General features: G+C 43.1%; 1 protein-coding gene across 1 annotated transcript in view; it reads left to right on the forward strand.

The window, feature by feature from the left end:
- The window catches only part of tenm1 (teneurin transmembrane protein 1), a 300,806-nt gene that overhangs the window by 144,387 nt on the left and 132,189 nt on the right, over positions 1-24,230 (forward strand). The window contains exons 6-7 of the mRNA XM_032555180.1: positions 6,247-6,420; positions 23,430-23,632. Of these exons, the coding sequence (XP_032411071.1) occupies positions 6,247-6,420; positions 23,430-23,632 (377 nt within the window). The remainder of the gene's footprint in view (positions 1-6,246; positions 6,421-23,429; positions 23,633-24,230) is intronic.

The following is a 24,230-nucleotide window of genomic DNA, read 5'->3' on the forward strand; positions in this document are numbered from 1 at the left end:
GCTGGTTCTCCGTGCAGCGTGGAGGAAGTGTGTTTGGCTGTGGTGGAGGTGATCGGACCTGGATCCATCAAGTCAGCAGCTCGAATGAGTGGTGCTGTTGTTTTGTTTGTGGAGAAAGAGGAGCAAGCTCAACAGTTAGTGGAAGCGGGCGTTTCTGTGGATGGTTTGTTTCTGCAGGTTTCGCCGCTGACTTTACCTGCAAACTAAGGTAACACTGTCAAACGTGCCTCCGTTCATAAGTGACGAGTTTTTGATTAAAGAGCTGTCTCGGCATGGTAAGGTGGTGTCACCAATTAAAAAAGTTCTGTCAGGGTGTAAATCACCTTTGTTAAAACATGTTGTCTCTCACAGGAGACAACTGTTCATGTTGTTAAATCGATGAGACGAGGAACTTAATTTGCGCTTTCATGTTAGATTAGATTATTTTGATTACATCTTGTTTGCTACGTCTTCTAACATGAAGTGTTTGGGTTGTGGTCAGGAGGGCCACGGGCCGGCCCCGCCGAGTTCAGCGAAGCAGCTGCCCGGTGCTGCTGAGCAGGTAGGGGCCCACCTGGTGAGGAGCCCGCAGAAGGTATTGTTGAGGGTTCAGTAGTGGACAGTGAGAAAACTTTGAAAATGAGTGGATGTGTGGGGAAGGATGAGAGCACGGTGTTGTGTAGTGATGGGGTGAATGATGGTGAGGGGGAAAGTGAAGTGGGGGAGAGAGACAGTGTGCAGGGAGAGCAGGAGGAGGGTGAGGGGCGATGAAGAGTATTTAGTGTGTGGAGATCAGGGAGGGAGAGGAGAGGTGGAGGTAGATGGACAGAATGAAGGTTCAGGAAAGAACAGTGTTGAGTCGGGTTTTAGAGCTGGAATGGAGGGAGAGACAGGTGAGGCAGAGGAGGTGATGGAGTTGGAGGCTTCTGCCCCGATTAAGAAGCGAAGCAAAAGGAGGAATGTGGTGGCTGCTGTGCAGATCAGCAAGCTGGCTGCAGAGAGGAAGGAGGTGTCGGACAGCAGCGACGCTGAGAGCTGGTTCTCTGACACCAGTGAGGTTTCTGTGTCTCAAACTAGCAGTAAAGAACCAAGATACCCTGTAGAATCTTTTAGAACATTTTTACAGCAAACTAAAGGATTTAGAGGAATAAAAATCAAAAGTTATTTTCCTAATTTAAGATCATTTTATTTCTCAGCAAGATATCAAAGGAACAAAGAGGCATCAGGTTTATCGGATCAGGAAGATTTTAGGTTAAAGAAAATAAGTCAGAAAACAATTTTGATCAGAATGATGCACATTAGCACTTTAATATGTTTTATAGGTTTTTGGTGTGTTGGTTTTAGCTTCTTACCCAATATGGATACTTTTAAAGTAACATCTTTGAATCTTAACGGGGCGAGGGAGGCTGAAAAACGGGCTTTGATTTACCAGACGTTGAACCAAAAGAGAATTGATGTCATTTACCTACAAGAAACTCATGGTGATCATTTAACTGAAGCAGACTGGGGCAGAGAGTGGAGGTCATTTTTTAAGCCACGGCGCCTCCCAGAGTGCAGGGTGGGCTTCCTCTTCTCTAAAGCTTTCAGCCCAAACTCTACCGAAGTGGAACACGTCATTCAGGGGAGGAGTCTTTTAGTCAAAGCAAAGTTTGATCATTTTAACATGGTTTTTATTAATATTTATGCTCCCATTACCAATGCAGAGAAAAAGCATTTTTTTGAAAAAATTGGGGAAAGGTTGGGTGATTGTGGGTCTGAGGATTATGTTTTTATAGGCGTGGATTTTAATTGTACAGAAAACGAGTTTTTAGATCGTAATCATGCAGCGCTGCATCCGGCGGCCCAACATGCTCTGCGGCAGCTGGTCTCGTCTCACGGCCTGGTGGACGTATGGAGGAGGATGCATGCAGGCTCCAGGCAGCACACATGGTCCCACTTTAAGGAAAACTGAATCTCTTTAGCTCGACTTGATCGTATTTATTGTTTTAAACACCATTTTAACGTGTTTAAAACATGCCAGATTTTACCGGTGGCTTTTACGGATCACTCGTTGCTTTTAGGTCTTTTTTTTATTAGAAACATTTTACCTAGAAGCGCTTACTGGCATTTTAACTCAGTTTTAACTTATGATCAAGGTTTTAAAGAGATTTTAAGTTATTATTGGACTGGTTTTAGACAGAGGAAGTCTGATTGTACCTGTCTGAGACAATGGTGGGACTATGGGAAAGTTCAAATAAAACTGCTGAGTCAGCAGCACACTCTCAATGTCACCAGTGACATTACCGGATCTATCAGAGATCTGGAGATGAACATCGTGGAATTAGAACAACTTAGTGAATCCACAGGAAATCGAGAGCACATTGAAGCTCTCAAATCTAAAAGGCTAGTTTCAGCAAACCTGCTGGAAAATAAAGTCCAAGGTCCCGGAACCAGAACATCACAAAGATGGAGGCTCCATCTGGCTTTTTCTTCGGCTTGGAGAGGAAACACGGGCAGAGGAAGCAGATCAACTCTCTGCTGTCGGACACAGAGCAGCAACTGAGTGAACCAGGTCAGATCAGGAGGAGGGCTGTGGAGTTTTACCGTTCTCTGTTCCACAGTGAATACAAAGAGAACGAGAAACTGTTCAGGGAGTTCTGGAGTGAACGGAAACCAATACCGAGCTGGAGCGCCCCCTGGGGCTTCAGGAACTAAACACAGCCCTCCTCAACATGCAGGGCCAGAAGACTCCAGGCATTGACAGGCTCACTGTTGAGTTCTACAAGGCCTACTGGGACATTCTGGCCCAAGACCTGCTCGATGTCTTCAATGAGAGCCTGCTTACTGGTTCACTCCCTTTGTCTTGCTGCAGGGCAGTCATCACCTTGCTGCCAAAAAAAGAGAACCTGCAGGACATCAAGAACTGGCGCCCTGTGTCCCTCCTCTGCACCGACTACAAGATCCTCTCCAAGGCTCTGGCCACGAGGCTGGGAAAGGCTGTGGAGCAGGTCATCCACCGGAATCAGACCTATTGCGTCCCCAGCAGGTCCATGGTTAACATCTACCTAATTCGGGACATTTTGGAGGTCTCCGGTTCATTGGGTTTACAAACTGGCTTGATTTCACTGGATCAAGAAAAGGCTTTTGACCGCGTTGAACACGGCTTCCTCTGGAAAACCATGAGGGCGTTTGGGTTCAGCGAGGGTCTTATCGCCAAGATCCAGGTGCTGTACAGTGACATTGAGAGTGTGCTGAAGATCAACGGTAGCTTGTGTGCTTCTGTTAGGGTGTGTAGAGGCGTTCGACGGGGCTGATTAACTGATTTTAGTCTTTTAAAGTTAAAGGGGTTGCCTCAGTTTTATCAGAGTGTTTTTAAATCCTGTGCCTTTTTTAAACTGCGCAGATCAAAAATGCAGAATTCTCTGCATTGGCTTTTAGAAGAACCGCTAGTCTGTGGAGCAAGACTGGACCTCCGTGACAGCACCGTGCCGGGCCTTTCTGAGGCGTTGTCCAGGTCCAGGACGGTGACCCTGCGGCGGTTGGTGCAGGTGGCTGGACCAGATTTTTCTAACGTCCAAGAGGTTGGACTGAAGCTTGGGGTCCAGTCCGCCAGACTGGTGTGGCGCTTGCTGGAGCTGGTGAAGGAGCGGATGGCAGCTGAGGAGAGGCGACTCCTGCAGCTATACATCACAGAAAAGTGCCTACCTGACCCGAATGACCCGTTCCCAGATATGTTCCTGCATCCGGATTTTGAGGAGGACAGCGGACCCCTGCTACACTTTACGGACTCAGGGATGGACTTATGCAAAACGAACCCAAAAGTACTGAACAAATGGTGTACAAAACTCCTGACCAAGAGAACTGTCCACAACAGAGCAGTGACTGTATGGAGTGACAAACTCGGAGGACAAAAACCTCAGTGGAGAACTTTATACCAGCCTCCAATAAAAAATCGGACTGGTGACCTTCAGTGGAGGATTCTTCACGGCGCCATCGCAGCAAACTCGTTTTTATCGGTCATCAGTCCTGGGGTTTTAAATGAGTGTCCTTTTTGCAAATTGTCTGAGAGTGTGTTTCATGTTTTTATGGATTGTGTACGGTTAAGTTAGTTTTATAAATTTTTTAATGAGCATTTTTAACCTCTTTGGTTTGGTTTTTACCAATTCCGTTTTTATCAACGGTGTACATTACAGTCGAGCCACTAGTTTTAAATCCCAGATTTTAAATGATTTAATTTACAAAGCAAAGATGGCTATTTATTTAACTCAAAGGGACAAAATGCAGGCTGTACCTCAACTTGATGCGGTGGCTCTGTGGAAGGTTAACATCAAGGCCAGGATGAGGTTGGAGTTTTACTTCCACAGAGTCACCGGGGATCTGAAGGGTTTTTAGAAGAACTGTGGGGTTTGAAGAGGGTTTTGTGCACCATTTCTGATCAGGGAGAACTAAAATATAACAAACTTCTAATGTAAATATTTATTGTCTTTTTATTATTTTTTTTTTTACCTGATTATGTAACAGTTTATTGATAATTATTGTACAATCAATGTTTTGTTAAAAATAAAAAAATCTTCTTCTTCTATCAATGAAATCACTGATCACAAGTCATTTCACAGCAGCGTGTTAATGAGAAAATCCCCTACTCCACATCTTTAAACACAAGACGGAGAAACTGCGTCGGAAATCGAGAGATACTTTTGAGGGAGGTGAGGGGAACCAGGGCGTTGAAGAGCGGGCGCAACGCGTACGCGCCCGGCCTCGTCGCGGCTGACAGTTCAATTAGTCGGAACCAAACGACGCGTGGCGTCTCCCTCTCGTGGCGCTTGGTAATCGTCAGTGTTTGTGCTTTGAAGAGCTCGCATTGTGGACGAGTAGATAGCTGAACCCAAAGTGGCGTGAGCCACTCGGAAGTCGCGGCATCGAAACGCGGGATCTGCCGATCCCAACGGATGACGGAGGGGGGTTGCCTCGAGGGTCTACCACGCTTTGGTGATGCTCTGCTCTTGGAGCTCATCGTTCATTTGCTGTATTTTGTAGAAGAAAAAAAATAGCACATCTTTTTTCTTTTTTGCTTTCCTCTGTTTCAGTGGAAAGTAACTGCAAATGGCTTTGAACTATCTGGAGGTTTAATTAGGCATTCCTCATCAGCAGGGGGATTGAGTGTGGGTGAGGTAGTGCGTGTGTGTGCGTGTGTGCAGAGAGAGGTGTCCAGGCTTTGCACGCTTTCAAAGACCGACGCAGTAACGGGACGACGCGATTGTGTTGGTTGTACAGTAAATAATTTGGGATTTGTGTCTTTTTTTGTGAACAGCCATTTTGAGGCGAGCTGGCGTCTGGCGCCGTTTCCTGGGCGTCGGCAAATCAGCAGGCAGGCGGCGGTAGACGTTTGAAGTCTTTAGAAGTTTTGCACCTTGATCTGCATGCAGCAGCCATCCTCTGACTGCCACCAGCACATCACAACTTTGTGATTTGAGTCTTTGCTTTTGTTTGATGTTGCAAATGTGTCAGGAGAGAGAGAGCAAAAAAAAAAAAACCTGCAATGATGTATTTCGTTCGCTTTGTTCTTCCCACCACCAGCAAAGGCACATAACCTTTACAGATTCTTTCAAAGTGCTAAACTAAAGCAATTTTCAGGCACAATCTCTGGCGCAAAGGAGCCCAAGATTGGTCGGACAGCTTTTACGGATAGCCTTGCAGGACGCTAATGAATTTCTTTTAATGGGCGCGGCGTTGGTTTTTCTTATTTGACAGCATGTAGGATTGTTGTCCTAGTAAACACTTTTACAAGTGGGAGGGGGGAGGGAATCCTGTATCCTTCTCACCCTTTGTTGTTTAAAAGCCCCATATGGATTGTGAATCGGCAGCAGCTTTCAAAGCATCATTAGTCATGCATAAAAGACTGTGTGAACGCTTTAATACCGGCCCTAGGCTCCGGCTCTGAAGATCTGCCTTAATTGCCCACCTCTGCTGCATTCTGTGGTCACGTGCGCACAAGTATCGGCGCACAAGTTGAATCCGTTTGTGACACGGTTGGTGTTTGTGTGCGTTTGCTAATTGTCCATCGCTCGCTGGCACTAATAAGCGCGTAAAGAGACTGAGTGCTCTAAGATGGGCATTAAACGAGATTCAGACACACCCCTCTGCATGCCTTGAATAATGATCCTTTATCTCTGCTTTTCTTTTCCCCCTGTGGCTGACACAGTTTTTTTTTTCTTTTTCTTTTGCTCTGTGTGTGTGTGTGGGGGGGTGTGCGTGGGTGGGTGTGTGTGTGTGTGTGTGTGTATGCAGCGGTCCACCTGTTAGGCCTGACCTGGCATCTGCGGAACGGTGAGAACCAGCTGTATGAAAACGGTCTGAGTTCAGCGGACCATCAACAGGAGGACCGCGGGAAACTCCGACCTACGAGCTCCATCCACCTGCTGGACGCACTCAACCCTGAAAACACATACACGGGTGACAGAGGTGAGGTCTCTCTCTCTTTCTCTCTCTCTCTCTCTCTCTCTCAAACATGCGCACAGACGCACACCCACCCGAACCCACGCACTCATTGGGTGCGAATTAGCGAGACAGTCTCACTTAATAAGGTCATTCGGTGACACAAAGTGTGTCCAAATTGAGGAGCCGTCCGCATCCTTCGAAAGTGGCACTTGAGGGCAGATTACGTCCGTGTGATGCAACGAAGGCTGCTCCAAATGCGACCAACAAATGCGCCCTTCTTTTCCTCACGTTCCAAAAATGGGGACGGCGTATCCTTCCCAGGGTTCATTGCGGGCCAAACGGGGCATTTTTGGTCTTATGACAACTGCGGAAGAAACTGGAGCAGAGTACAGTTTCGAAGTATATTCAGATCTGGTGTTTGAAAAATGAAAAGCAAAACGGTGGCTGTGTTGGTACAGTATGTCTTTGTCATTTGCATAGCTGTAAATTTGTAAATTTTGCAAATTAGCTAAGGCTATAAATGTTGTTGTGTTCTGCTGTTGTTTATACTCAACACTGGTCCCCGTGCAAGTAATAACAAAATGAAATTGTATCCATAGTAACCTGTACTTTCAGGACCGCTGTAGCAAGTCAGCTTGATTCTGTGTCTTTTTGGACAGAGTTTTTCTGGAAAACGTGACACTTGTATATTTCTCTAATAAAGTTTCAGATCATGTTTATATTGCACACCAGCACATGTTCACAGGTTAAGTAAGTCATTATTGTTCCATTTTCTAATTGACTCAGTTAATCTACAGCCGTGTGGTGGCAGAGAGCATTTCAAGCTTCGGCCAATTGAGCTGAGTGGGTAGAGTGTTCGTCTTGCGATCAGAAGGTGGTTGTAGGTTCAATTCCAGCTTCTTTCTGTCAGATGTCAATTTTTTTTTTTAGATAATTAAAGATTTTTTTCCTTGCGCTCATGTTTTATAGAGGAAATTTATATATTTTTAAACGTAGCTTACTCTACACACATAGTAACAGATACAATATTTCAAGTATCCTAGATGACATTATCATTTGTTTTTGTTTTTGCTGTTCCCCTCAAGCCTCTGTCTGGGTTGTGTGGTTAGAATGCTGGGCAGAAAGACACTGGAGTCAGGAATATGATCCTAACCCCATTATGATTGATGGAGGAGACGGTTTGAACTTCCTTCTTCAGCTCTGAATCCGTCGACTCCTCTGGGAATGGAGGTCTTAGTCCAGGTGTTATTTGAGCTGCTGGATCCGCTTGTACAAAACAACCATATCGTTGCCATGGTTGCCATGTGTTGTCTGAAAGTTTAAAAAAAAAATAGGAGAAAAAAAATCTCTTCAACTTCACAGCATCTAATGCCAAAACAAAAACAATTAAGAACAAAAGTTAACAGAGCAAATCCATCAATCTTCCTCGATGAGTGGTTCATTTCTACTCAATTAAATATTACTTTAATTTGCATGATGTGCCAGATTTAATTTCTCAAAATATAATGTTAACCTGTCAAACTCCAACTGGGCAAATCTGTTGATATTTTGTGTGCGCTCCACAAATCAGGTCGTTATGGAAATGGCGGGACAGTCGTTTTTAAAACAAATCAATAAAAAGCCCCATTTGCCTCAAACAACGTGGGGAGCGGGACAAACATGGAGTAAAAGGGGCTCAGGCCAAAACTGAACTTTTCAGCTCGTGACAATGGGCAAAGGCTAACACTACGCATCATCCTGAACTCACAAAACCTGGGGAGAAACACGGCGGTGGCAGTGTCATGCTCTGTGGGTGCTTTTCTCCTGCAGGACGTGGAATCTGGTCAGGATGGGGAAACAATCCCGTCTCTAGTTGAGCAAAACTGGGTAGAGTTAGCCAAAAAATACTTGCAGTTGCAAATGCATCAAAAAAGGGGATTCTACAAAGTAGTTATCGAATATTTATATGTGAATTTTTTCTTTCCACTTCACAATTGTACTCTACTTTGTGTTAGCCTGTCTCTTAAAATCCCATTAAAATATACTGTTTTATGACTGCGTCATATGAATAGATTTTTTTTCTTTTCTAAAAAAAAAAAACCACTTGTGCTTTTTAAATCCACAGATGTACCAGCTAAAAACTAAGAGCAATCTTTTCCAAGCACCTGTAGTCATTTCTGCAGCCTGAGCACCGTCAGGGCTACACCCTGAACTGGAAAACCTCCAGCAACCAGTACCACGCCCTCCCAGTACACAAGCTGGTAGAACACGGCGACATGAAGGGATGGCACGACACAGCATCCCGCCGGTCGTGTCGGGCCGCCTTTTCTGATTCGTCAGGCCTTTCTGCGATAATTTGATGGGTTTATTAATCTTGACTGGGCCGTGGAATTCCACCTCACGCAGCGGGACTGAGAGCGAGCTGCCAGCTGCCTCGCAGAGAAGGGAAAATCAATCAGTCCTGTTTATTTTCTGTGAGTCGTTGCTGTCACTTTGAGGGCTAGAGCTCAAAGTGACGTCTGAGATGTTAGGTCAGTTAATTTGTGTTTCATTAAAAGGGGAGAAGGGGAAAAAAACACACACACAGTTTTGTAGCCTCCCGGGCAAGGCAGGCTCATTGAAAATTAGCATGTGTACCCTAGCGTTGTGTTCCAATCAAGTCTGATTGGAGCCGGAGCTAATAAATTTTGCAGTCATTTATCGTGTAACTGAATGCCAACAAAACACTCTCCCGTTGCCCTCAAAAAAGGCAGATGGGGGAGGCCGCATGTGTTTTGGCCATTGTGAAAAAGGTTATGGGGATGATCAGAAACATAAATCCATATGGGCCTGTATGTCTCAAGAGGGTCAGAGTCAATACGGTTTTCCAGCAGGACAACCCTTAACGTTTTAGCTAACATCTAGGCTGGAGCATACAGAGAAGGGAATCTTTCACTATTTTTCTTTGGACAGTCTCTTTAGATCATCCAGTGCCTCTCTTATGTCTTCGGTGCTTAAACAAATGCTGTGTATGTATAACAAAAATGACATTAAAGAAATTTAACTTCACAATTTAATGCCTTGAAATTGGCCTCTGTCGTTTTAAGAAGCTCCTGCTCTTTCCTACGCTCCGCTTTCAGTAACCCTTTGCCAACGTTTTCACCAGCGTTTCACTGAAAGTAGTTCATATGCTAATGTGCAGTTCCAACAGGTGTTTGCTAGCTGCTGCTGCTGCTAGTCTGGAGGAGCTTCGTGGAAAAGGCAGCGCCCGGTGAGACCAACAGTTTTTTTGCAAACAAAACGGCTACCACAAGGATTTCTCAAACATGCATGAAAGAATCAAGGCAACACTCCAGGTATGTTTTTGATGATGGAATAACATTATAACATGATTTAAAGCTCATTTTACACAATACTGCCCCTTTAAAAAGCGCCAAAAGCACCATTGTTTCTCCACCATTGGAAGAGAAGCAGGCCCATGGGATCATAGATCCGTCACCGTGCTTAACAGTAATTATGAGGTGAGACTCCATGCAACCAACATTCGTTTCCGAACAGCAGATGAATCTGTGAATAGGTTTGTTGTCGGGGGAAGTCTCTTCTGGCCGTAGCACTTGGTTCCAGGTAAAGTTTATGGTTATAATGGTGGAATTGAGGCTTTTTACTGGGCGTCACTCCCAATCAACCTTTGGGATGTAGACAGGGTCTAAAAGTTTAACAATGAACTTTTGGGATTATTTTTACCTTCCTTATTGTCCTCCTCACAGTGATTGGTGGCATGATAATATGGGTCCTTGTCCAGCCTCGACAATTAAAGAGGCTGAAAGAAATCGGCCGCTATGTCTTCTGCTTTGGTCGAGAAAACAGGAAGTCATAAATAACTATTACTCGTTTACTAAAAGCTCCTGTTAATTAAAAAAGTAAATTGTGAATAAAAAATGGCTTAGGTTTCAACTATTTTAAAGGACTCTTAGCGGTGCTATTAATTGGGTCAAAGTAATTTAGAAGAAAATTTCACTAAACTAAAGGGGAAGTATTATGTAATATCAACTTTTTTTTTTAGCTTCACATCATCATCATAAAGTTATAATGTTATTACCTCATCAGAAACATGCCTGGAGTGTCGCTTTGATTTGTTCACGCATGTTTGAGAAATCCTTTCATCTCCATGGCAACCAACCAGCTGTACAAAACACCCGGTGGGACCGAGCGCCACCTTAGAGGCGGAGCTCCTCCTCAGAGCTGCAGTTTCCGAGCTTCCGCCTTACAGAGTAGCCGTCAGCCACCGCTCCCCCACTCGGCTCCTCCAGACTAGCCCACAGCAATCAGCAAACACCTGGTGGAACTGCACATCAGCTGACCTCGTTATACGAGTTACTTCTGAGTGCAATGCGGGTAAAAACATTGTTAAAAGGTTAACAGAGGAGCGTTGTCATGACAGGGCGTTAAAAAGAGTTTTTAAAGAGACAGATGTCCAAATTCAAGGCGTTAAATTACGAAGTCAGATTCTTTTTTAATTCATATTTGATATATGTAGCATTTTCACAACAACTGGAGGTGACAAAGTTACTTGATTGTGCTGTAAAATTGCTCTGTGCCTCTAGAAAATACTTAACACTGCCCCTTTAAAAGAACCAAAATACTAAAAACCGATACACTCGGTACAAATTTCAGTACATTTCTGCGTCATTAGGGCATTGTTTTGTTGTTAAAAGGCAATCGGCACACTGAATGATCTCATTCAACATGGAGACATTAGACAATAAATCAACCCTGAACTGATTCCATATCCAAAAAGGCAGGTAATTAGTTAATCAGTGGCCGTCTTACCGAGCGCAGGACTAGAAATCGCTCGTCTCCACACTGCCTTCTGCCATCTATCCAGAGGAATTCTTAGCCCCAATTTAACCCCATGATATGGGACATTAATTGTGAGTTTTTCAGGTCACCAAGTCAGACGGAGCATAGCAACCCTTCATGCTTGGTCTAACTCTGATGGATATTACATCAGAGGCAGCCGGAACCCACGTGCGGGGAGCCGAACTGCAGCACTCTGCAATTCAGGCTACCTGGGATGTCCCTGAAGCAACTCCTCCTGATGAATCCTCACATTTTTAAGGATTAACACTCTCATTGGTCCCTAAATCCTCCTATAGACCCCGCCAGGGTCACAGACTTTCACTTGGAAGTGTTGCGTCACAAGCGCTCTATTGTTTCAACTCTCATTGCTTTACACGCTTGATGAGAGCCGGGGAAATCAAAATGGGCAGAGTTAAGCCGCTGATGCATGGGAGCTCAGATTAATAAAATTGGCACGGTGGAGGTGGTCCCCTGGCAGAGGAGGGCCAAAGAGATTAGAGATTAGACTGTAATCCAGTGTGGCAGATTATCACACTCATCCCGCTCTACCCATCACCTCTCACACCGAGAGACCACACAATCCCCAAGATTACACCGCGGAGGATGGTGAGAGGAAGGGGTGTGGAGAGCAGGAGGGAGAGAGCGTTTCATGGTGGAAGGGGAAACAAAAGTTAAACTGGGAGGAGAGGCGAATAATTGAGAAGTGGAGGGACTTTTTTTATTTTTTTATTTATTTTTTACATAAAACATTTAACAAGGAAAATTAGTATCCAACATGGCGGCTAATTTTCTCATTAAGTATATTTCAAATGAGGTAGTTTGCATTAGATTTACCCAAAAAAAAGAAATGCTGGGAACAAGTCAACCAATCAATGTACGCACAGTTTGACCATAAATTATTCCAGAATTCACATCAAATGAAGTGAAGTAGCATGGGCAAAACATATTGTAAATTTCTACCAACGTTAATTTGACATCCCTTATCAGGTGTGACCTGCTATATGTAGGAACCGGTGTCATTTCTGTACCCTGTGATTTTCACTTTTTTTTTTCTCTCTTGGATTCAACCTGGGTGATTGACGTGAGTATTTTTGCTATTTTATTTGGATTTTCTCTGGAAACAGTTGAGGGTTCCATTAACTGTGCAGGGTTTCCCCCACTGTACTATAAGCCTGGCAGGCCACAAGGCTTTACTTGTGCCCCCACCAGGCTTAGCATTGCTTATTTTATTTTATTTTTTAAATGTTTGCATTTTTTTAAGACTTTACAGTTGGTGTTCAGATATTAATTTTCCAATCTTTCAATAACAGATAATTATCAAGTGATATATTTGCAACTAATCTCATCAATATGTTTCTCAACAATAATGTCAGCAAATGTTTTAAGAGAGCTCTTTACTAGTCGCGTCTTGGAATGCTTCCTGTACAATACATTTTTAATGAGAAAGCCTTTTATAGGCTATTAGTTTGAACTAAACCATTAGGTGCTAAGTTGCACTGAAGAAGGTTGATTCCTGAATACTGATAGGTTTCAGCTGGTTTCCTGACTCTGTAGACTTTTTTTGTAACATGTTCAATTAGGCCTGTCAGAATAATCAGTAAATCAATTAATTGCATGATAAATTAAAACAAACTCAATCATTTCCATTGGCACGATTTATCGTTTTTTTCTCTCTTCCTACCAAAAACTGGACGGTAAAAGTCTTCTGTTTGGTGCTTTGGTTTCAACTGGCCCTTTTTTGAAGGGTAATTTTGTTTACAAAGACTTCAAAGTTAATTTTGTTTGTCGTTTTATTTATTTATTTTCTAATATTTAAAATGTCTTCCAGTTCCAGTGTTAAATGTTCATAAGAATGTAAAGTTTACTGATGTTTAAGAACGTGTTCTTGCATTATTATTTTTTGCCATTACCATTATATCACTTAAAAATGGTCTCAAAACAACAATGTTATCATTTATCGCGATAACTTCTGGAACAATTTATCGTCCAGAAAAATTTGCTATCGTGATAAGCCTACGTTCGGTACTTACTCCCTCTGCCATTCCGCCGTAAGCCACAAAACCTAATTTATGGACTAATTTGTTTTGATTTCTTTGTCTGTGTTGACTGCTTGGATTTTTGCTATTAGCATCTGGTGTGAATTCAATGTCAACAGCCCCTCTTAGAAATAGATGTAGAGAGAAAAGCATTGGTGTATTCAATGCTGCTTTTTCTTCCTACTGTACAAAACAAATGTCTGTGGCTTGTCTGGGAAAAAAAGAAAAAAGATTGGAGACCAAGATGTAAATGTTTCCTTGTTATTGAGAAATAAATTCTTTTATACTTGATGCAGTGCAATAAACAGAACATTACAGTTGGGATATGAAGATCGCAGAGGAGGCTGATTGGAGGAGCATAGTTATCACTTTCTCCTTGTTTCCGATGTGATGGCACAGTGGGGAGAGATGAAACAATCTTGGCGGAATGATTTGAAGCTAGTAATCTTCTTGTATACTTGTTCAGGATTTTATTTATTTATTTATTTATTTTGCTGTGTTATTTTTTCATATCAACATCAATGCCACAGGAAAACAGGCTTTTTCGACATCTTTTTTTTTTCTTTCTTTCTTCTTTTCTGTTTTGCTGTTCGTTTGATGCGTTGGGTCTCTGCCCAAAATCAGCATCCCAAGAAAGGGAATTTTAATTTACCTTTCTGAGACAGCCCCGCTCCGCCGCGCGAGACACTAATTGACATGTTGTGTCAACTGCGTTATGGCTACTGTCTTGTCGAGCCACACATGCTGCGTTTTATGTTCTCCTCGCGGATCGCTCTCCTGCAGCTTTTCTGGAGATCAACCGGCAGCCCCCTTCTTAGTCCTCATCACGTAAAAAGCTTTTCTAATTAGTGTTACATTAATTGCCACTCACTCCACGATAATCAACCCCAAGCCGGGTGCGCACGCACACACACCGACTCCGGGGCTTTCCATTTCTTGATCTGACGCGCATTCTTGAGAGCTCGCAGACATGGCCACACACGCGCGTGAACGTGCGCGCCCACGCAGAGAGATTCCTCTGGTGCAGATGAAAGCAGAAGTGCCCAGAAAAAGAAAGTTTGTGTCAGTGGATTCCCTGCCTTAATGAAGTACATCAGGGCGCGAGGAGGGAGGGTGATATATCGCTCATTGTGAGAGCGTCTGATTTATTAATGACGCGAAATGATACAAACTGACATACAGTAGATGGGAATATTGCCTGATTATAATGTGGAGGCGATGAAAACGCGGAGCTGCGCCATCCCAGCCTCTCGCGTGGTGATTGTGTAAACTGGCTGTAAAGCCGGGTTCTGAGCTGTTTTTATTCCGTCTTGGACGGTGTGGCTTAGAAACGGTGTGGAGATGGATGGATTGTGACACAGACAGAAAGAAGGGCTCTTAAAGAGCACATCAATATTCCAGACTGCGTGCAGAGAGAGAGGGTGGAAGGGAAGGTGGGTTGTGTGTAGAGAGAGGGGCAGGGAGGGGGATATGAGTGGCGGAAACGGTGAGAAAGGACGCGTGCGCACGAGCTCTGATGGACTGGGCCGTGTAACAGCGGATGCATTGATTTTCTCACGCTGGGATACAGTCTCAGGGTGCAGCACGCGCACATGCTTACGGCTCAGACACACGTGCGTGATGCAGCATAGATCATTTAGTGAGCTCTCTGCTTGAGCTCCTCGAGTCAAGAGAGCACAAACATGTCTGCATGCGACACAGCCCGCATCCAAAACTCTGTCATTAAAATATGGCTGGACAAGTCGGGTGTGATTTAAAGCTGCAGTCGCTGTTTACACTGTAGACAACTCATTTCATCTGCGACATGGAGCCTCTTAGGAGCCGCTGTTGATTTTTTTTGTTTGTTTGTTTTCTAAAGCCTCAGATTTGATGTTTTGGGTCACAAAATAATAATAGTTGGGTTTATCTCTGTGAAAAATAATATTGTCACCTTTCTATTCTAAAATAAGTACTTGGCAAAAAGGGATTTTTTCCTCACACCCCCAAATCATCTTTTAGCAAAGGAGAGAAGGGAATTTTTCTGCCACAACCATTTTTGCCCAAAAAAAAAAAAGACTTAGGCTATTTTTTTAAATCTAGATATACAACGCTAGAAAACATTAAGAGCCCACTGCACTGAAAATCACAGAAACTGATCATTGTAAGCTCTTAATTCTTTTCCAGAGCTGTATATATATACATATATGTATAAATGTATATCTATATAGTCATTTTTTGCTTTGTTTTGTTGTTTTGTTGTGTTTAAGTGGTTTTGCCAGAAAATCACCACCTGCTTTTGTTTTTTTACCACCAGCACCAACGACTCCTTTATCTTTTTATCCAATTGATAACATGAGTTACACTAACATAAAAAAAATAAAGTGTTTTTGAACTGAAATATCTCAAGTCAAACTTTAAGCATCTATCATGACTTTTTGATTCCGCTGGCAATGCTTGTTAAAAAAGAAATCTCCCACTATGTGGAATTAAATGATCCATTTAAACAAGTAATTAAACAAGAAATGAACAACAAGAGAATGAATACATCACAAACAAGTTGGAAAACTAAATGATAAATGAATTGGATGTGTGACACACTGATAAAGTATCGCAGTTGAAAGCAAAAGGCAATTATGAATATATGCAATATTGAAAAGTGTAATAATAGTTCAAAAATGTTCTTTCTTGTATTTTTTCTGTTAATCTTTTGCCAAACTAATGACTTTATTGAACCATTTATTAATTTCTGCATTTATCTGTAACTTTGGCGGTCTTTGTGCTGTTCATGGTTAGTTCTTACATTTTTTTTTTTTTTATCAGGTATGTTTTTACTCTTACTGCATTGATACTTTTACCACCGTGATCCAAGAGGTGACGTGTGAACTTTAACATTTTTTAAATGTCCCCCGATCAATCCTGAAAGTCACAGTTCTTAAAAGTTTTTTTTGTTGTTTTTTTTTGTTTTTAACTTAATGGAAATCGATACATCTCGTCACAAAACCCCATCGTGATTTTTCTTACTTTCACTTGAAATAATGACACAGTTGAGGAGGAGAAATTCACTCTGCGGTTCACTGACTTGCAGGCGTTAAGTATCTGCCCAGACTTAGCCTATTATAAACTTTGCTAGAGCTCAGTTAAAAAAAAAGAAAGACAGTTGAATACTTTATCCTTATGCCATCTTGTGCAACGCATGTTAAATATGTAACGGCGTCGGTGTCAAGCGGTGAATGAGTTTGTGAACAGGCAGACGTATCTGTCACAGATGTAACCCGAGGCCTGATGGTAGAAGGTGAAGACAGACGGTAGAAGTAATAGAAGGCCCCGGGGCCCGGAGCATTATCTCCTCCATACTCTGACTGACACTCATTAGGCTGCACAGTGGAGAGGGGAGGCTGAAAGCTTATTAAGCCACCTGCTCAAAAGGCCCTTAATTGAATCCAAGTAATTATAGAGACCTTGCCCATTGTGATATTTTTATTCATCCTGCGGCAAACTCAATCTCTCTTGCATTCGGAACAGTATTAATGTTGTCTGCGCTGATACATGCATGATTTACACACGGACAGTATTGACTATTTCAGACACACACACACACACACCCCTGCGCGTGCGGTTTGGTCCCCTCAGACGTGTCCCGTTACTAAGACCCTGACTGCAGCGTAATGCTGTTCTCTGCTTCATTAGAACATGAGGGGTAATAACATTAATTGGGAAGACAGTGTGTTGAAAAATAGATTGTAGGTGTAATTGTTTTACCTGAATTTCCCGTAGGCAAGAGGAATTAATTAGACCTCGTGTCCCGAGTCATAATGTAGTTCCTCTTCCTCGCCGGCCTCACACGCACCCGGCCACACACACACACGTACACAGAAAACACACGGGCGCGGACAGGCACATGAAACTCTGAGCTAAATGGGCTAAATGGGCTAAATGGGCCGGCAAACTCGCGTCGATTGTTAAAAACAAAAGATTCATGTAGACTTTAGGGGTGTCTCGATGAATTACATTCATGAATTTAGACCAAACGCGATGTTGTGCTCACAAAACGTGGTTGAGATGAGACGGGATTGTGTTACCTTGATTCTTTGATGCATGTTTGGGAGGTCTTTTAATCTCCGTGGCAACCATTCAGCTGTGTAAAACGCCTGGTCGGACCTGGCGTCGCTTTGGAGACGCAGCTCCTCCTCGGAGGTCCAGGTTTCACAGCTTCCGCCTCACAGAGCTGCCCTCCGCCATCACTCCCCCACTCGGCTCCTACAAACTAGCCAGCAGCAATTAGCAAACACCAGGTGGAACTGGGCATCAGCTGAGCTCGTCATAGGAGCTGCTTCTCAGAGCAACGCTGGTAAAAACGTTGTTAAACGGTTAACAAGAGGAACCTTGTTGTGATGTCTTCCTGAAGGCGGAGTTTCAGAAAGAGCAGGAGTTTTTAAAGAGACAGAGGCCCAAATTCAAAGCGTTAAATTACAAAGTAAAATTTCTTTTAAGTCATTTTTGATAGATATATAGAGAACGTTTTTAACAACTGAAGTTAACATAGTTACTTGATTGCGCTATAAAGTGGCACTATGTGCCTGGAAAATACATAATTAAAAACCACTAATTTTAAAAATGTTCTTTTAGCTTAGCATCAAATCAATGTTATAGCACTGCAACCTCCCCTTTCTGCGTACGTCTCACACTAGAGCCACACACACCTTCACTGTGTGTAGGGGGCATGTTCTGTTGTTTCAGCCTCATGGGTTGTTGTTTTTTTTACCAGGCTTTGCAAACACAGATGCAACAGATGGTCAAGCTTAGAGCACCCACCTGCTCTTAATAACAGCTTACACTTTACCAGAAATCAGATGCTAACAGCAGTTTGATGGTGTTTTATGAGGCAGATGTCAGTTTCTTTTATATCTCTTTTGGCACTCGTGGCCTTCATTAATGAGTAGTTTACAGAAAGAAGGGCTGAGAGAGAACAGGAAAACATTCAGTAAATACCCCGGGGTCGGGAATGGAACCCATTAGTGAGCCACGCAGTTGCACCCCGAATAGACAGAATAATTTGAGAACAAACCATACTGTAGAAAGAGAGAGTTCTGGAGAAAAAAAAAGTGTGGGGAAAAATAACCTAAATCTGATCTTGATGTCCAGCAGTTTGAAGAAAATAACCCAGCCTGTTTAGTTTTTTTTGTGGGGGGGGGGGGAAGTAGAACAGAATGGTGTTAAGTCAAAGCAATAGTAAGTTTTGTTGTACATCATGCAGCGCTACCTGCATAATTGGCTGAAGCAGGATCATTAATGTAATGCAGGCTATTTAGTTTACAGAAGTGCACTAATGATTAATCGTTTCTGTCAAGGCTGCTTTATTGTTTGATGTTAGACATGAAGAAGCCAAAGAGCTCTTTAATCGCTTCTTTATTTAAAAAAAAAAAAATCTTTTTTTTTTTTTTTAAATAAACCTCACACATGTTTTTGCTCACAAATTGCTTTGCTTGCCAGCTAATGATGAAAAGCACAAGAGGAGATGCATGCAATAACATTTATTTTTATCTTTTCTTTTTTTTCCGTTTTTTGCTAATAACCAGCAGTAGGTGTGAATTTTGAGCGGTTTTCTTCCTTTAATAAACAGCAAGGCGTGAAGAAATTTTACCTCGCTGTTTGCATACTGCCTCGTTCATTTAAGCTCGCATTCGTTTTGCCTGCCAAGAAGAAATGAGCAGAGATCTTCCATTTGAAAAAGATGTTTTGTTTTGTTTTGGCTTTTTTTTTCCCTTGTTGAGATCAGGATGATTGACAGCAGTCATGTGAGTAGCTTGAAAAGGTTCCTGGGGTTTTATTTTTATTGGTTTCTTTCTTGTGGAACTTCCCAAATCGTCTCAGACCCTCGCCTCTCTCGGATTACCCTTCACTAACGAGACAGAATAAAAGAAACGCAGCACAGGTTTTCTTCTGTCTTGCATCAGCAGCTGTAAAATGACACAGCCGCCCACTTTTCTACGCAAGCCTCCTCCCGTGTTTCCCCTCTCCTCTCTCGCTCTCTTCTGCTTCCCATCAGCTGACCTGAACACCACTTTTCTGTCCCCGCGTTGCGTCAGGCTCGGCGAGGCGCCGTACGGTAATTAGCATCAGAAGGACCTGCTTGCTCATCTGCCCGCCAGTCAGCCTGCACGCCTCTGTGCCTGACAGTGCTCTGCCCTGCCCTGTTCATGTTTCATTCATCTAAAGCTGAAGAAAAGATCTTTTTTTTTTCTTTTTTTCTTGGGACGTCCAACCCTCTGCTGATCTTTACTCTTTTTGTAACCAGACACAGGAAGTGTGGATTAGCATAAAAAGGAGCAGTTTGCTGAGGTAGACGTGGCCAAGATTGTGTGAATACTTAACTTTACGTGTGCTAGACCATTACTCAGTTTGGAGGAGAGTCTAAAATCAGACCAATACAAACTTCAGACAGTCCTATCTTTCTTTTTTCTTTTTTTTTTTACTAAGTATTTATTTTAGCCCTTTCTTTCTTGCTGCGTACAGCCAAACTTCATTTCAGTCACCAAAGTTATCAGCATACTTTATTTTTCAGAGCGAAGGAAAAAAAAAGGTAACAGCTACATTATATATATAAATAAATATATATACAGTACAGACCAAAAGTTTGGACACACTTTCTCATTGAATTCAATGAGAAGGTGTGTCCAAACTTTTGATCTGAACTGAGTACAGACCAAAAGTTTGGACACACGGTTGTGTCCAAACTTTTGGTCTGTACTGTAAATGCAGTTATTTTGTGTTTATTAGTATGCTGTTTGACATTTTGAAAGGTTTGGCCTCAGTATTAAAACAGGATTGCAGACTTTGAAAAGAGACATGAAAAGTCATTTACTGCTGGGCGAATAGTAAATATTGATGCGACTTAAAGTGCAATTCCACCAAGAGCTCCCAGGCTATTTACAGGAAATGTCCACGCGAAAGGTCTATCTATAGATAATGCCGTGAAGTGATCATAGTAATACGCCAACGGTGCGGCGCGTGTAAAGAAGCCAAGATGCACCGAGAAATCAGCTTGTCACCAGCGAATATATCATCATCGGAATATCAGTGTACGCAGTGTTCACATCGCAAAGGACCGCTTGGAGTGGAATAACTGTCGCCTATTATCTTACAAGTTTTCTGAACTTGCATTTTACATGCTGATGTCATAAAGCCAGTTGAACAAAGACTGACCACAGCAGACACCCACAGACGTTGCCGGAAAATGCTAATGGTCACAGATTGGAACAAGAGGAAGGAAGAAAATAGGTATGTATTGCACCTGATATCGCGATATTTACCATCACAAGATTTTCTAATATTATGCAGCCCTACTAGGGACTAATATCAGCTCATTTCTGGCAAATGAAAATATGTTTGCAGGTCATTCAGGCTGCGAGGGAGCAAGACTTGAATCAGATAACAGGAGGGCTGAGGAGAGTACAACTAAGTTACTGTGTTTTATCCAGTTGGGCTTGGATAAAACCCAACGGAACGTGCTGTTTTTGGAAATCTCGGAGTTAAAACAAGGATCGAAACTATAAGGAACACACATTTGAAAGGTTACAGTCAGCTAAATATAAAGACAGGATACTAAAGAGAGTTCAAAACCTTAACGTCATTATCATTTTGTCTTTGCTTTAAAATATTAAAACCCTGTTTTAGAAGCACTGTTTGCTCACATACACTTCTACTCCCGATATACGTACTTAACAAGCATTGAGAAGTTTAGAGTTTGTATCTATAGCGTCAGCCGGAACCAAAATTTGGGTTTCAGTCGGGCTGAAATTATATGTTTAATAGACAGGTAGGGTCAGGCTGGTGGTGCTGGGGTGTGTTTTTAATACACACCCCATTCTTGTTTAGCACAGTGAAACTAAACAAGAATGCACGGCAAAAAGTTATGTTGATTCGCTTAATGTAGCTGCAGAGGAGTAGGTGTTTACCCGAAGGAGAGGTGCAGAAGTTAATTAGACTGTAACAAGTGCAGTGCACTGCACAACTAAAGCGCATGCGACTCCTTTAAACTTCTCTCTTCTCCTATCAGTCACACATCCCAGAAGATTTGCACTTGACTCGCCTTGCAGTTACAACAAGCGACAAAGTGGACCTGTAAGATGTTGAGCAAAGGCTAAAAAATGGGAGACATTGCACTACTAAGCCAACAGAGTGCATAGTCAGAGGTCCAGAAGTGTTTTAAAGTGGCAGCAGTTTTAAAACAATATGTCGGGTTTACTTCAGGGTCTAATTTTTTACTTCAGACTAATATTTTAGGCCCAATCTAAACTGTAGCAGAAAGGACAAAAAATATTATTTCAAATGTTGTTTTTAGATTGTATTTTATCTCCTGATAAATTAAAGGTGTAGCCAAGTTTTCTATTTGCAGCCTTTGTACTGCAGTTTGAGAATGATAGCAATTTGGTTCTCCAGAACAGGTGGATCAAGCAGATGGAGATTTTTCAAGTAGTATAGTATAGTATAGTATGGTATAGTATAGTATAAAATATTAAGAGGGTTGGTGATGTCAACAATACCAAACAAACTAGGATCTGGTTTGTTTGCAAAAGTGTTTGAGTCTTCAAATGTTGTCGGATTTAGTTTCTGATCAACCAGTGTTGGTTTTCCCAGACGTCCATAATCAACACAGGCCTGCCAGTAAGTTTGGACTGAGAAGGAAGAGTTTGAACTACTACTACGGGGGTTGGACAATGAAACTGAAACACCTGGTTATATACAGTATATATACTGTATATCTGTGTGTTTCATTGACAGATATCACAAATGTAACATTTACAATCACATTATCACCTTGGGAGGGTTTTCTGCTTGCTCTGTTGTGTTTCACATTATTTCACAAGCTCTTGTGATCAATTAATGAAATCCCGCCGCTGTCACCTGGTGATCTGGTGTACGTTAGAGGATCAAAAAATCTCCTAAAGCTATCCGCTACTGGAGTCTGTGAAAAGACCCAGATTTCTTGGCTGGGCGTCATGGTCGTTGGCATTGCTCAGCTGTTGTTTTGATGTGTTGTTACATAATGCACAGTAGCACTCTGCAGCCGCCCTGGAGACTTTGTAAGTATGTTTGAGGTGATGAAATTCCATTAAGACTTCTGGACCCCCTTCCACATGTAAGCCAAACGGAGGGCGGAGCAGAAGTCAAACGCACGGCGCCCTTCCTTAAGCCACTTCCAGCATAGCTAAAAGCCCCTCCCAGACCTGCACTCTTAGCTCCCTCTCTCAGCGTGACAGCACATGTGATGTATGCCGGCTGGCCTGTGGGTGTGCACGGTGTCGCCATAATGGAGTGGTGGAGCTGCGGGCGTTATGGATTGAGAGCGGGCAGACTCGTCCATGAATCTGCCCCTAACTGTTCTTCTGCCTTTGTGGTGGTAACGATTGGCTGGCTCCCCTCTGTCAACATATTTCCTCCATCTTAGTTTAGAAGCAGAGATATAGCTCTCCATAAAGGCCAGCACAAAGAGAGTTGTCCCCCCCCACACCCCCTCCGTACACAAAAGACTCAGGACTGGGGCTTGATAAAGGCTTTACGTAGAGAGAGGAGAGGAGCTGATGGCCGGCGGGACTGCCGGATGGACCCTATTCTCTCCACACACAAAGACGGGCTCTCACTCAAGACACTATCTGTGCGCCGTGGGTCTGTTTGTGAATGCATGTGGCCGCGTGTGTGTGTGCGTGCCCTTCTCACTTTTTTTCTTTCTTCTGATCCCCAGTTTCCTCTTTTCTGTGACACACACACACATCCTGACGCACGCATCCGTCTTTCTTGTTAGCAGATGCTAATATAGCGCACGACAAAAGCCCCGGTAGAGAGCTTTCAGACCCCAACACTGGCTTTCTAAAGCAGTTCATCTTCATGCACAGTGTATCCAAAGGACTGCCAAAGCCTACTTCCTTGAAAAGATGTTTTTTTTCTTCTTCTCTCTTTTTTTTGTGACTCTCGCTTAGTCATTTGGAGATCTATTCAGTTTCACTTAATTAGCTGTGCTGCTGATCTCGCCGCGGTTATAGGACATTAGGTTGGTTATGAATTGCTCCCGGTGATCTTGAATAGAACTCCTTGTCCACCTTGATAAATCTCCAGCATGTGACTAAAGTGTTTTACCTGTGCTACCCCCCCCCCCCCCCCCCTTTCTTCTTCTTCTTCTCCTTCTCCTTCTTTCACCTGCAGAGAAATGGGTGAGGGGCCGCGCCATCGACCGTGGCGAGATCGACGTCGGAACCCAGCAGAGCCAGGCGATCCCGCCGGGCCTCTTCTGGAGGTTTCACATGACCGTCCACCATCCGACCTACGTCAAGTTCAATCTGTCGCTGTCGCACAACGCGCTGCTGGGGGTCTACGGTCGCAGGAACATCCCGCCCACACACACTCAGGTGGGGATCCCTCCTTTTTGTAGAGTGTTGCTCATCCAGATGGGCCGCACTGCGCCTTTCTTCCCATGTTCGTCCTCCCTTTGTCTGGCCTTGGATTGGGTGCCTATTTAAAGAACTCAATCCAGTTCTCACAATGACGTATTTCAAACGGGGGAGATAAGGTTTTTTTTTGGTGTTTTTTTCCTTGGCAAAGGCATTGTAGGTATCGAAATTGTCATGTTGCCTTGCTTCCTTCAGTGCAATTCATTGTCTACTTCTTGCAATATTACGCCAGGATTCCCGTCTCCCATTGAGGATTCAAATCAGTTTTGTTTCTCGCTCTTAATAATATTGATTTGCAGTCAGACAGGTGTCCATAAACTGTATTTATGCGTTTCCGTCGGCTGAATTTGTGAGAACACAATAACGGGTTGATTGATACGGCAATCCAGCGGAGCGTGAATTGTTACCTGCCTGTTTAAACAGGTAACAGTTGAGAGCCGCGAACAAATCACCGTTTCCAACTTGTTTTGACAACAGACACGGCGAATATGCAAATGAGAACAATTAAATTGTGACTTCAGCTGTGTTAAAACGCAGCGTAAGAGATGATGGAAAA

Source organism: Xiphophorus hellerii, chromosome 23 (assembly GCF_003331165.1).
Source record: "Xiphophorus hellerii strain 12219 chromosome 23, Xiphophorus_hellerii-4.1, whole genome shotgun sequence".
NCBI lineage: Eukaryota > Metazoa > Chordata > Actinopteri > Cyprinodontiformes > Poeciliidae > Xiphophorus > Xiphophorus hellerii.